The 15229-nt window shown below is 30.3% G+C and overlaps 1 protein-coding gene across 1 annotated transcript; it reads left to right on the top strand.

Moving 5' to 3' along the window:
• Positions 1–4081: 4081 nt before the first annotated feature.
• LOC113383661 (proton-associated sugar transporter A-like) lies at positions 4082–13639 on the top strand. Its single transcript, XM_026621912.1, has 9 exons — positions 4082–4146; positions 4396–4658; positions 6997–7257; positions 7432–7533; positions 8256–8512; positions 10128–10373; positions 10551–10681; positions 11339–11513; positions 13249–13639. The coding sequence occupies exons 1-9, from the start codon at positions 4082–4084 to the stop codon at positions 13474–13476; spliced, it is 1728 nt and encodes a 575-aa protein (XP_026477697.1). The 3' UTR covers positions 13477–13639.
• Positions 13640–15229: the final 1590 nt, after the last annotated feature.

Genomic DNA, 15229 nt, shown 5'->3' with positions numbered 1-15229 from the left:
ATACAAATAAAATGTCTTTTGAATCATTGGAATTGGACGCTACGTTACTTCAAAAACTGAATTACTATTTTGGGCACTCTTTGCGCCGTATCTTCGAAACGGCTGGACCTGTTTTCGCTAAAATCTATTTAGCACGTCTCCCTATCAGTTGAAATCGAATGTTTTTTGAATCATTCAAATCGATTCACATATGTGCCCGAAATAGTGAACGTAACGTTATATCCAAACATACATACATACATACACACGCTCGCATACAAACATTTTTTTAAGGTATGCCAAAATGTTCAGAAACCTCTGAAACGTGTAGAAATGCAAAAGAAATCATTTTTGATTTTTTTGCGATTATTATAACTAAGGAAGGAGAAAGTTAATAAATTACTTCTACAATTTGGAGTGAGTGACCTTTACAAAAAATCAATGGTGCTAAAGGCCTGTTCACACGACGCTTGTTTTGTTGCTTTTTTGGTCGGCTGGCTGGCATGCTGGTTATCAAGTAGGCAAAATGATGGATAATCGATCTCCATTTGTTTCCAGCAAGCGAGATTTTGATATCAGAACGTGCGCTATTTTTGTGAATGGATCATTAATCTATGAATGAAGCCCGAACAACACGGCATTTGTGTTCTGGGCTGGCTACATTGAATGCTTGATTATTAAGTATGATTTGTTTTAGCATGCTTAATTTTTAAGTGAGGTTTGTTCTGGCTTGTTAGATTTTTTATTGATATTTGTTTTAGCTAGCTAGATTATCAAATACTATAAATCACATGACCAAATACTGCCTCCCTATTGGTTCGAACGAACATATCCATCTACAAAAATAGCGCACGTTCTAACTTTTCCATTATTGCATTTTGTCGACTTGACGACCAGCATACTAGCCAGCAGACCAAAAAAGCAACAAAACAAGCCTCGTGTGATTAGAACTTAAGCTAGTAATTTTGATTTTTGTCTATTTTTTCTTTAAAAGTTATTTCTTAAATCAAACTTTATATTACCTGTTCTTCAAAGTGCTCATTTGTTTCTTCTAATACCAAGGAGTGTAGAATGTGTCCAGTGTATCTTGTCTGAAATGTTTCCAAACGTAACAAAATTATTTAAAACATATTTAATCACTTTTATGATTTTGAAATTCATACGTACCTCACATTTCAATTTTTCACATGGCGTGGCAATTAAAAATAGCATTGCATAAGAATTTGAAAGCCATTTGGCCATCATAAGTGTAGAAGGGCCCCAAGTGTTATCTATCGATATCGATTTGTATAATTGATACATTTCTGATATTATATTTTGGAACATAAATGCACAAACTATTAAAATTTGCGTTGCAAATATATCGTTTATCATTTTACTATAAATGTAAATTTTGTTACTTATGTTCATAGCATTAGATATGTGCACGTGGTTATAAAAATATTTATTCAAAAATGCAGTTTTATGCTTGGGATTGTTTAAACTTTCTAAAAATTTATTTACTAGAACTGCACGTTGTTGGAGTAACAACAGAAAGTTAGAAAATTGTGATAGAAATAAAGCTATCATGAAAAATGTATAATCAACGCATATAAACATTATAATAATATGAACCAAAATCCGATTTTGATATATTCGACAAATTATATGTATGGCTAGCAAACAAATTGCCAAAATAATTTCTCCTTTCGCGAACTTCTTAGTATTTTCATAAGAAACTGCAATGCCCATTTGGTTAAAAACTTTATCAATCATTTCGATACCATCAAAAATTTCACAAAATTTGAATCGATGCACATAAGTTACTAATAAAGCAAATAATGTTAGTATTACACCTATTCCGATTTCGATTAAATAATTTACTTGCAATGCTGCATCTTCATATTTGAGGAAAAAATTAAAAAACCATTGAGAGAAAGTTAAAACATTTGCTGATATAAGAATTGCAGCAATTAAACAACAATATAAAATGTAAAAAATGCCCCGTTGATATGCCACGAATTTTAATTGTGGTTTCTCCAATATTTGGATTGGACCTAACCCAAATAATTTATAAACGCAAAATATCGGTTTTATTGCTTTGAAGAATTCACTGTCTGTAGTCATCACTTAAAATTAGTTTTGTTCATCAGATAAACTTATTTATCTTCTTTAATTATCATTAATTCTATTATTTTTTTATATTCTATTATTTCGTTTATAAGTAAAAATCACACTAAACAAAATTATTATTCATCAAGTTATGACAGATAATTCTTTATTCCCGACACATAATTTAGTTCTTGGAAAATCATAATGGATTATTTTTAATGACTAGTTGTTAAAATCACGATTTACAAACACGTGTCATTGCTTTTCCTAATAATTATCACAACTTTTTCATATATAATGTTAATCGATAATTCATTACTTACTATGACAAATATAATATAATATGCACAAACTGTATTTCACTAATAACGAGACACAATTAGTGAAAATATACTTGTTTTCTTATAAATAAATCAATCCATGATTTTGTTTCTGAAATGAATGTGATTGCGCATAAGTAATTCTTATAAGTAATAAAATTGGAAAATTTAGTTTTTCTGAAATTTTGGAAATATTAAATAATTTTATATTCTAATAATAATTAGTTTCTTCTTTTTTGAAAATTCTACTGTTTATTTTTTTATACACAATTTTTTAAATATATCTCAAATATTTTGTATTTGAATTTGAACAAAATTCTATTGAAAGAAATTATAGGAAATTACTGCTTATTGAATAGGGTAGGACGAAACACAAAAATACCAACCAAATAAAATACATCGCAACTTCGCAAAATTTAACACGTATAAAACAAACAACTATTGAACTATTGAAGAACGACACTCCACACTACTCCCACTGACACAACTCATAGAAAACACAGTTCTCAATTTTAACAGGCGAAATCATACCGGATTAGTGTTACTCGACTTTGAGAAGGCGTTTGACACCACCTGGATGGACGGACTTATTTATAAACTCTTCCAACTCTATTTTCCACCGCACATTACACTCATACCCCTCAGACAGCAACTTCACCGTAGAAGTAGACAACGGACTTTCGACGGTTAAACAGATGACGGCGGGAGTACCGCAGGGCTCGATCCTAGGACCGCCATTGTTTAACGTATACATCCACGACATTCTCACTGACGCCAACACAACTTTACTGACATTTGCTGACAACACTATCACCTACGCTAATTGCTAAAAAGAAACAGACACAAATAGACAAGCTAACTGAATATACTGATACGGGATAGGCTTACGGGATGATAAATTTACTGAGACCTCATTTGAACCAAAACAGCCCGCTAAGCGTCAAGAACAAGCGGACAACTAAGACCAACCGACGGAGACTGCAGATAGTATGAAAAAAGCTTTACGACTAGTATCAACAAATTAAAGGACCCACTGACGAGACACTATTACCCAACAAAATATTTACATGAACAGACTGACGTACCAACTATGCTCGAGCAAATTAAAAAGATCACTGAAAATTTTCACCAGAAATGTAGGAATCACCACAATAATACCATCCGAGCCCTAGGCCAATATACTCCAGAAATAGTTTGATATAGCAAACATGCCATGCCTGAACTATTGCCTGATCGGTCCTTAGCAGCAGTCTTTAGCAAATATCGAAACGTGGTCTTTTTTTTTGGGGGGGGGGGGGAATTGTAAACTTTTCCCCTTTTTTGCCCAGGCAATGGTGTAAACAATAAAAACTACTAAATAAAATAGTAAATTATGTTAGAAGAAAAAAATTACAAGACAGAAATAAATAAACAGTTGTTCCAACTGTGCTGATGACTATTTTTGACGAAAAACCAGATTGATTTTATACTCTGTAAAAAATGACAAATTTTCGAAAAACAGCAAAAAAAAACACATTTGCTGAACACAACAATGAATTAGCTGGCAGTTTTGCTGAACATAGTCAGATTGTTATTTATTTGTTATGATATAATTGGTTCGATTTTCATATTATAATTACTGAAATTCAAATTGGATCTTTGTGCCCCGCGACACTCAAAACTCGATCTTTCAGTTCAGTAAACGCAACATCATGGAGATTAATGAGGCAATTCTGCCTCATAGCATAGCGTTGTCATGGCAAGGAAAAATGATGTGGTAACAGAAACTTCGATAATGCAGTTATCACAACATTCTTCCTTGCTTATTTATATGTAAAATACCCCGAAAACAGATAGACATTTTGACAGTTTTGACTACCAAGCAATAAGCATAAGATAGCGTTGCCATGACAACGCTATGCTATGAGGCAGAATTGTCCCATTAATCTTTATGATGCTTCATAACTAACCAAGTTTTACTAACCAAGCAAACAAGAGCATACAATGCGACTTTTTTCTATTTCAGGCGCAAAACAACCAGAGAACTCCTGAGCTTAAGTTGCTCGGTAATGGGCATAGAATTTGCTTATGCAGCCGAGACAGCATTTGTAACTCCGGCTCTACTGCAGATTGGAATTCCGCACAAATGCTTGTCTTTTGTCTGGGCATTGTCACCATTTATTGGGTTCTTCGCAGGGCCACTACTTGGTTCAATGAGTGATCGATGCACATCATCTTATGGACGACGCAGACCATTCATTTTTGTGCTAGCAATTCTAATTGTTATAGGTGAGTAATAAAAAATATATTTCTATACTGAGTATTGATATTTCATAGGGATCATTAAATTGATCAAAATCAGAAATATTTTTAATAATTTGTTGACAGTGCGGAAAGTCGCCGTGTTTGCGATTTATATATACTTCTTTTACCTATGTTATAGTTATTGGCACTAATTATGTTTCATCGACAATATACTGTTTTACAATCGTTACAATCCAAATGAAACAAGGTAAAAACGTTAAAAACTAGTGGTGTATGGCATTGGGCCTTAAGGCAAATTGCTGGAACTTCTCGTACCGTAACAAAATGTTTGAGAAATATTAAATGTTTTCCAATAGATTATTATAGATACTGTATAATCACCTCTTCTCGCGATCATTTCAAATTGAATGTTTTTCAACTTCGCGTAGGGCAAGTTATAGTAATCGCAAAAAATCGAAAATGAAAACTTTTATATATCTTTTCGTTTCAAAGGTTTCTGAACATTTTAACATACCTCAGAAAAAATGGATGTATGTGTGTGTGTGCAGAAACAAATTTTTGTCGAGACTTTAGGAACACGAATCAACCGATTTGAATAATTCAAAAAACATTTGATTCATATTAATAAGGAGACGTGCTGAAGATACGGGACAAAAAGTGCCAAAAACAGTAAATTAAGAGAATGGAGCGTCCGATTTTAATAATTCCAAAAACATTTTACTTATATTGACAGGATAAAAAACTTATGAAATTTTTGGGAAGGCAGGTCTAGCGGTTATAAACGCTCGATAAAAATAAGTTAAAAATATGCCTTTTGACAGTCAATAATGATCATTAGACATATGCATATCAAATTATCAGATATTTTATAAAGATTTTCATAATGTGTACACATCTCGTGTATTTTTTTGGGGTTCCGTACGAAGATTTTTAATTACGATACGGGAAGTTCCAGCAATTTGCCCTAAGGCACGATGCCATGCACCCCACTAGTTAGATCATTCAAATCGGATACTCTTTTTCTAAAAAACTCGATTTGAATATTCTGCACTCTTTGCTCCGTATCTCCGTAACGGCTGGATCTGCCTTTGCCAAAAACTAATCAGCACATCTCCCTATCAATAGGAATCGAATGTTTTTCGAACCATTCAAATCAGTTGATCCGTGCGCCCGAAAACGTGGACGCTAAATGCGGACATACAAAATACACACACACACATGTTTGAAAACCTTCAAAACGTGAAGATATGCAAAAATTTTCATTTTCGATTTTCGGCCCTTTACTATAACTATAATATGGAAAATTAATGAAATAATTGTTTTATTTTCCATCTTATGTATATAACATAAGTAAACTTATTTAAGCTTTTGTTTAGAAGAGCTTAACAAAGATCAGCGCCAAGATTTCATACGGGTTTCATGTCTATATTCAACAACAAACGGATTAGTATAAAATCTCATGAGTTAACTGTTACTTAAATTATAAATTATGAATTATGAATTATGAATAATTTTAAAATGTTATATGTACTTCAAAAAAGGTGTCATATGTCAAATAAGAGCACAAAAATATAGCCGGATTAGTCTCTCGTTGCTCTCGTCCTTATACCTTATATGACTTAGAAACAATATTTCAAGATAACTTTCATGTTCAAAGTTGTATAGATATTTGTTTTATGTAGTTTTTATAGCCTTATTATCTTCACGAGGGAGTAAACTGTTTTCGTGAAAAAATACAAATTTGCTAATTTTATGTTTTCTGAGCGTTTCAAGTCGTTATGATTCGAATGAGACCAAATTTGGAAAAACTATGTATATGTGAGTGTCCGTATGAGCCGACTTTTGACTTTTCGTCGACGTTTTATCAAAAATGGCTAGACCAATTTCAAAAATTTAAAAGTCATTCGATGTAACTCGATTGCTACTATCACTGGAAAATTTTGCAAACGACTAAGCCGTTTCTTTGTAATTGGCAGAAAGAGAAAAGTGTAAAATTTTTCATTTAGGTTTTAGGCGACAATCTTGGATCGATTTTAAAAATTTAAAAACTGTTCAAGAGAATCGTGCTGGTTACTTCATGCAACTTGTCTTAAGGCAAAATTCAGCTAACAACTAATTAAAACAGCTGTTCAAATACTAGTATTACATTACATTGCTACAGACCAATGACATCGCATCCAATATAACCTTACACCATAATTGCATTGATCTGTGTTGTTAATGCTTAAATTGACTAAGAATATATATAAATTTATAAATTTAAAATAAAAAAGCGCTGTGAAAGGCCGACAAAATGAAAAGTGAACAGTTCACTTTGAACTTATTTAAATTTTCTTAATTGACAGCATTTTTTTATTCCCAGGATTGTTGCTGCTACCGAATGGAGAAGTTTTGGGACACTTCTTAGGTGATGATTTTGAATATTTTAATCATACCAATTTTAAAGATATACATCCTCATCGAATAAGTGCATCTACAGCAGATGTAGAAGATCATTCGAATAAGATGGAGTCACATAAATGGGGAGTTATTTTGACGATACTAGGTACTGTTTTGTTAGATTTTGCATCGGATGCTTCACAAAGCCCGGCGAGGGCTTATCTGGTCGACATGTGTATTCCAGGTAATTGCATAAATATAATATATGGTAAGTTGAATTAAGGTTTATTTGTATTAAACTCAATATAAATAGAATTACATGAGAATAATATAACATTTAAATAAAAATAGTACAAAAAACATTAGAAAAATCAGAAAAATAAGAATTTTAAATTTACAAATTTATTATAATTTGCAGAAGATCACGCTAGAGGATTAAGCAGTTTTACCATACTCGCCGGTCTTGGAGGAACGTTTGGCTATTCATTGGGAGCAATAGATTGGGATTATACTTTTATCGGTATGTATCAACCAATGAATGGAGAATTTAATAGTGTTTTATGTTTAATTTTGGGGTCTGGATGAAATTGAATGAATTCAAGCTCTTTTCGCTATAAACTTTTAAATGGTTTAATTATGAGAGTATGTATACTGCAAGAAATAATCTTCGTCAGAAAAATTCATCAGCAGAGTTGGAATAATTATTTATTTAATTTACCTCTTATAAAATTGATTTTATTAACTTCATTTTCTGTTGTATTTACTATTTTTTATTGTTTACATTTATGCCAGAGTAAAGGTTCAGTTGGTCGTTTTTACCCATCCAGGTGTAAGCTTTTATAGAAGCTATATAAAGAAAACGGTTGGATTTAACTTAAAATTAACATTACATGTTATAAAACAATTAAATAATGTATAATTAAAAGATATATTAAGTAAACTAAATAAGAGTGCTCACAACCAAAAAACTAACAAGGAAAGAAATTCTTTCGTTAGGGATTTTCAAACATTGCCGTTTATCTTCCGTTAGCAATGTAGTGAGAATTGGTTTATGGTTTATTTACCTTCTACTTTGAACTATTGTTGTTAAAAAAGTTCTTAACTTTACTTGTTTTTGAAATATTGGTGGTAGTCCTTTTTACCCGTGGACCTTTAAGCCCCCTTATTATTTTTATTTATATTGTGGGCTTAACTGACTATTATAATGAAAACTTGTAAATAGATTATTTTCTATTATTTTAGGTGAAATGCTAGGTGGACACATGAACGCGGTTTTCACACTAGTTGCCATCATATTTATTCTTTGTGTTTTCACTACTTTAACCAGTTTCAAAGAAATACCACTTGACGAATTACAGAGTGTTATGGAAATGAACAAGAAGAGTCAAATGACAACTGGGCCTTTTGACAACATTGAAAATCAATTTAGTATTTCTGAAAAACCTATAAACCTGGAAAATATATCAGTTTATGGAACGCTAAATGAAAAAGTAACTGAGGTAAGTTTTTAAATTTTGTCTCAATCGTAGTCTGAACAGGCTACTAAAAGAAATTGTAATAAAAATTCATTAATGCATGATCTTAACCTAATTAAAACTTTGTAGTACATGAAAGCGTTGTATTTGCAAAATAAATTGCATGTCAATTCAATCTTAAAAAACTATGGCAAATTATTCAATTTAAACCATTTTTTCAATCATGTTAATTTTTGATAAATTGTTTAAATATTACACTTTATTAAAAAATGAACATGCACCTAGTATTTTCTAAAAGCGCGGTTGATAAAATCAATCTTTAATTAATTTTTATAATGTAACAACTTGTCTTAGGTTTCTAATACCTTGGTAAGTTCATTAAGATCAGTAACACTATCTCACATATAAGTTTCTTTAAAATTGCCATGAAAATATGTCTTTGACAATCAATTACAAAGAAACGACTCGACCAATCATTGTCAAAAACTAATCAACACGATTCCCAAATGCTATCTTTCGAATAGTTTTTGAGTTTTCAAAAACAGTTCAGATTTATTTACAAAAAGGTGGACAAAAACACTTCCAGCTTTTTGCTAATTTTATAAAAACGGCTGCCCCGACTAGCGGCTAGAGTTACATCAAATTGTTTTTAATTTTTTTAAATCGGTATTGAGAAAATGTCAAATTAAAACGGTCAAATCAATCACACTAGTTCAACCAAGTACTCTATCCTTATACAAGTTTAACAAACGTAAAAAAACTACTTACTTTCTCAAACTTTGATGAATTTTTAACTTCCCGAATGAGAAGTTTGTGTTTTCATAAAAAAAAACCCGATTCGCTAATTTTATGTTTTCTCGACGTTTCAAGCCATTCTGAATCGAATGAGACGAAATTTGGAAAAAGTATGTGTGTGTGTGTGTGTGTGAACAGATTTTTTGCCGTAAATCGACGTTTTCTCGAAAAAGGCTAGGCCGATTTCAAAAATTTAAAAGCCATTCGATGTATCTCGACGAGGACTATCGTTTGTCACTTTTGTGCGACGATCGGCCAAGCCGTTTCTTTATAAATCGCAGAAAAGTGAAAAAATTTTCGTCTACGTTTTAGCCCGCAATTCTGAATCGATTTTGAAAATTCAAAAACCGTTAGAAAGATACTGGTTGGGAATCGTGCCGATTAGTTTTTGGTAGAGATCGGCCGGGCCGTTTATATATCGCTAAAAAAAGTTCCATGAAAATCGGCTTAATTTTTTTTTCAACAGTTAATTACAAAAAACAGCTCGGCAGATTTTCACCTAAAACTAGTCAGTATCATTTCCAACTAATATCTTTCGAACAGTCTTTGATTTTTTTGAATCGATTCGGTAGTATAAGCTTAAATGTCGATAAAAAGATTAAAGCTTTGTTCAAAATTACAAAGAAACGGCTCGGCAGATTGTCGCACAAAATTGATAAACGCTGTTCACATACACACACATACTTTTTCCCAAATTTGGTCTCATTCGATTCAGAATGGCTTGAAACGTCGAGAAAACATAAAATTAGCGAATCGGATTTTTTATGGAAACTTAAACTTCTCCTTCGGGAAGTTAATAAATAATGTAATAGACATGTATCTAATTATTTTATATGTGGTTTAGGAAACCGTGGTACACCAAAGGACATCAGCTAATTCGACCTTAAGTAAAAGTCCATCAACGTGCGATTCGCATGTTGCTCTTGAAGAACACATGCCCTTATCGCATTACTTAAAAACAATTTTCAAGTTGCCAAAATCTATACGAATGATCTGTGTAACGAATTTATTCTGCTGGATGGCTCACGTCTGTTACTCGCTCTATTTCACAGATTTTGTTGGAGAAGCTGTTTTTCATGGAGATCCAAAGGTAAATAGGCCAAAGCAAGTTGAAAATCAGTTATAAAATTTATACATAAGTACTCCCAAGCACAAATACCTATGTTCTGAAAAATCTTTTGCATATATTTATAATTATAATTATCAATATCAATATATTTATAAATTTAATAATATAATGTAATTATGTATTTTATTTCATAACAAGGCTCCACCAGGTTCCGAGAGCAGAGCACGATTTGAACAAGGTGTCAGGTTCGGATGTTGGGGAATGGCTGCTTATTCATTGAGTTGTTCTTTCTACTCAATAATTATTTCAAAACTCATAAAAAGATACAGGTACATTATTGTGCATTTTATAATAGGATATTAACTTCAATTTATCATATTAAATATCTAGGGTAAGGATTAAGAGAGTATTCTAGTGTAGAGATAATAGAGATATGAATTTCAGGTAATTTTTATAAATCATCTTAATGAAAAAGCCATCAATTTTTTTACTGTTTTTATAATTTATATATCAATAATACAAAAACACAAAAAAAGAAAATTTAAAAAAAAAATAACAATTTTAAGCGTTAGCAGTTGTTGCCATATGACCATGTCCGGGATTGCAATCTCCCTAGTAATCTGAATTGAAAAAACAAATTATATAATCGCTATGTATATAATATATACTATAAAAAAGTTTATCAAAAATTGACAAAATAGCGACAGTTTAAAAAAATACCGTTTTTAACACTTTTCTGACTTTCTCGAATTTAAAAATATAGTAAACATTAAAATTTAGGGAGAAGTCTAATATATACCAGAGAGGAGTCTATAAAGAAAATTCTCTAAAAATTTCAATCGGTCCAGTAAAACTCGATAAATTGAAAATTTGATTTTGAAAATTAATTTATCCAAGTTCTAATTTCAAAGAATTATAAATCTCTAACCAATTAAAGTTTTGCTATTGATATTAATCTTATTAATAATATTTTCTCCACTTTTCAGATCTAAAAAAGTATACGTTGGTGGTGTATTAGTTTACAGTGCAGGAATGCTGATGATGGCTATTTTTAAAAACCGTTTCGTTGTGATTGTTCTAAGTGGCGCAGCAGGAATTATGTATTCAACTTTGTTCACAATGCCATATTTGCTAATTGCAAAATATCATGACAAAAACGCCGTAAGTAAAAATCTATTGTAGATTGAATTTGTATAATAAAAATTTTTTAACGTATTCTTTTAAATGGGGAATGATGTGCAGAATATATTAAATTTAGATCCTAATTTCAAATTTGAAAACCCTCATCTGCATACATTTATATCCAACAAAGATGTTAAGTTAGATGTTATGTTAGATAAAATCCCAAAAAAGATAATACTTTATATTACTGACTTCCATTTTTACTCGAGATGAAGTATTTAAACTAGTTGGTATTGGTATTTTGCCTTGAGGAAAGTTACATGAACTTCCCGATATGTGTAAATAATCGACTTAATCAATAATAAACAAATTAATTTATGAGTCATTAGAAGTATTCCGAGTGAATTTATTACACATAATTGAAAACGAACGACCATATGTTAATCGGAGTATTTTCTAAAAGCAAATTTTTAACTAGCTGTAAGTGGAATTCTGTCTTAAGGCAATTAGGGCATCGTGCCTTAAGGCAAATTGCTGAAACTTCCCGTACCAAAAATTATTATTTTTTTAAAAACGATTAACATTTTTGAAAAAAATTTACTTTGAAAAAATAAGATTTTTGAGAAACTATAAATTGGACAAAAAATTAGTTTTTTTTGAAAAAAAAATTTTTTTATTTTAATTTTTTTTAAATAAAAATTTTTTTTTCTATATTTTGACATATTGTGGAAGATCTTAACTTTTTTTTTTCAAAGCGATCGTACTGCTTTACACACACACACACACACATATACATCCATTTTTTCTAAGGTGTGCCAAAATGTTCAGAAACCTTTGAAACGTAAAGATATATAAAAAATTTCATTTTCGATTTTTTTTGCGATTACTATAACTTGCCCTACGGGAAGTTAAAAAACAATAATGTTTATAATTGAACCAGTTTCCGTAGGACTTTAATGGTTCAGTATGTTCATTAAGACTCGATCGTTATACCAAGTAAATCGTCTAATTTTAATTTTAACAAACGTCAAAAAAACTACTCATTTTCTCAAACTTTGATGAATTTTTAAAATTAAACTACTTGTAAGGCCGTCATATTTCAGTAAGTTCTATAAGACCATGATATATATCGCCAAAAAAAGGTTCCATAAAATTACAAGAAAACGGCTCGGTAGATTTTCACCTAAAACTAATCACTATCATTCCCAATTAATATATTTCGAACAGTTTTTGATTTTTTTAAATCGATTTGGTAGTATGATCCTAAATGTGGACAAAAAGTTTAACACTTTTTTCCAAATTACAAAAAAACGGCTCGGCAGATTCAGGCGTTTTTGAGCAAATGTCGATGAAAGGTCTAATTTTGACAAAATAAAAAAAAACGATATTAATTTTTGCAGACTTTGACGAATTTTTAAAGTTAAACGAGTTGTCGTAGGACCGTAATTTTTTAGTATGATCTATAAGACTGTATCTACGGTGCAGCCACTTTTCAAAAAAACATCGAAGAAAGTCAGAAATCAGCTCAAATATAAGCACACCCACATACTTTTTCCCAGTTTGGTCTCAAACGATGAATATTTCGAAATTTTGAGAAAATATAAAGTTAGTCGTATTTTTAATGAAAACATTAACTTTAGAGAAGTTAGAAATTAAATTGCTTGCTGAACTCAATGGAAACCTTATATAAGATTTTACGCCTAAAGATATTTTTTATAATTGATATTTCTTATTATTAACTAATGTGCTTTGTCTAATTATGGTTATTTTGCAGTTTGAAACAAATGAACAAGGTGAGCCAATTGAAACGGGCCAAAAACGAGGACTAGGAACCGACATAGCATTAGCAGGAAGCATGGTTTTCATAGCCCAATTAGTTCTTTCTCTGTGTGTTGGTTTTCTGGTAAATTTAGCTGGCACTACAACTATTGTTATAGCTGCAGCTAGCGTATTAGCTTCTTGTGGAGCAATATTTGCAGCAAATATAATGTTTCTTGATTAATTTCTTTGAAACCCTAAATGCAACAGATATTTATGAAACAAATTGATGCATCAATTATATTGGTGGGGTAGAGCGGGGCACAAAGGTCCAATTTGACTTTGAGCACTTATATTGTAAAAACCAAACCAATTATATCTCAAAATAACATATCAAACAAACGATTTAAGCGATGCAAATTATAAATTTCATTTATACAGAAGATAACACTGTATACAACCTTGATATGGTATTACGTCAGAAATAATTATCAGCAGAGTTGGAATAACTATTTATTTAACTTATATCTTGTAAACTTACTATTTTAATCTAATTTACTTTTTTATTTACTATTTATTATAGTTTAAACATTTTCCAGGTTAAAGGCTGAAATGTTTTTTTCAAACCCACCCACATATAAGCTTTTATGAAGGTTATATAAAAAAAACTATTGAATCTTACTTTAAAATAACAAAACATTTCATAAAACAATTAAAAAACGTATTGATAAAAATTATATTAAGGTCTTTTAAACTAAACACTGTTTAGTAGTGCTCACGACCAAACAAGGTAACAAATACTTTTGTAATGGATTTTCAAACATTGCCGTTTGAACTTTTATCTCCCGATAGCGATGTCCTAAGAATCAAGATGTTTGCTAGTTATTCATTTTTTTTCCTCTACTTTCAAATATTGTTGTTAAAATATTCTTCACTTTACTTATTTTTGAAATATCGGTAGTGGACCTCGTCACCCCCGGACCTTTAAGCCCTACTCTACCCTATACTTGCATTTATTGATTAAAAACTATTCTGCAAAACTCCACATTGTAATGTAAAACTACTTATAAATCAAGCTATTATCATGATAACAGCTGTATATGCATATACAAGAGTAATTCTTTTAGTTTGGCATTATATTTAAATAGCTTATTGATGAAGAAACATATATTATTTTCTAGACTCTTTGAATAAAAGACTTGAAGTTGTATCAATATCATCTAGTTAACTAGGTATAAAACTATTAAAAAAAATTAATATAAAATTTTGAGACCTTCTGAATTGAAAAGGGTTTATTAAAACATTTTACTTGTTAATTATTATAGTACTCTAAAGAACAAGTTCGAATCCTTATAGTTGGACTTATTAATTTATTAATACATATATAGTTTATGATGAACATTTTTCTAAGAATCAATTTTCACAAATTGTTTTATTATTTACTAATTTTCCGAATTTAAGTATTTGTGTTTTTAATTTAATTTTTGTTTAATTAAAAAAACATATTAATTATAAAGTACAATACAATATAGCGTATTTATTAACATTTTTATGTTTATAAAAAAATGTATTTATTAATTTCTTTAAAAATTTATAATTGTTCAATTACATTTCTTCAAAATATTATTTGCTTTTTCCTTTAAAATGATTGTATTACAAATGATCTAAAATAATCAATAGTCTCCCTACTTTTGTAAAATGATTTAAACTGTTAAAGGTTTTTAAATAAATAAAATATAGATTATAGACAAATCTAATGTAAATTCATAAAAGTTGCATGGTAAATTCAGAATTGTATATTTTCGAATAATAATTAATGACAATAAAAGTATTTAGTCCAGCATAATTATATTTTCTTTACAGGAAATATTTTGATGTGAAAACTTTGTTATAATATAAGTATGTTATAATAATAGTCAGAGAATTTATGCATATCCTTTTTAATTGGGGAATATGTGTTGAGTGAAACACATCTGATTTATTAACATTGCCCATAA

This window comes from Ctenocephalides felis, unplaced genomic scaffold (assembly GCF_003426905.1).
Source record: "Ctenocephalides felis isolate EL2017-DRISC unplaced genomic scaffold, ASM342690v1 CF-g0.4_SCAFFOLD_03570, whole genome shotgun sequence".
NCBI classification, from domain to species: domain Eukaryota; kingdom Metazoa; phylum Arthropoda; class Insecta; order Siphonaptera; family Pulicidae; genus Ctenocephalides; species Ctenocephalides felis.
Note: the sequence above shows the minus strand (reverse complement) of the source record. Positions and strands in the feature narration are given on the sequence as shown.

Bases quoted from the DNA above. Each gene is read 5' to 3' on its own strand.
- LOC113383661 (XM_026621912.1), top strand. From the start codon at position 4,082: ATGGAGATTAATGAGGCAATTCTGCCTCATAGCATAGCGTTGTCATGG. The intron at 4,147-4,395 runs GTAACAGAAACT...TTTCTATTTCAG, and splicing joins TGGCAAGGAAAAATGATGTG to GCGCAAAACAACCAGAGAAC. The intron at 8,513-10,127 runs GTAAGTTTTTAA...TATGTGGTTTAG, and splicing joins TAAATGAAAAAGTAACTGAG to GAAACCGTGGTACACCAAAG.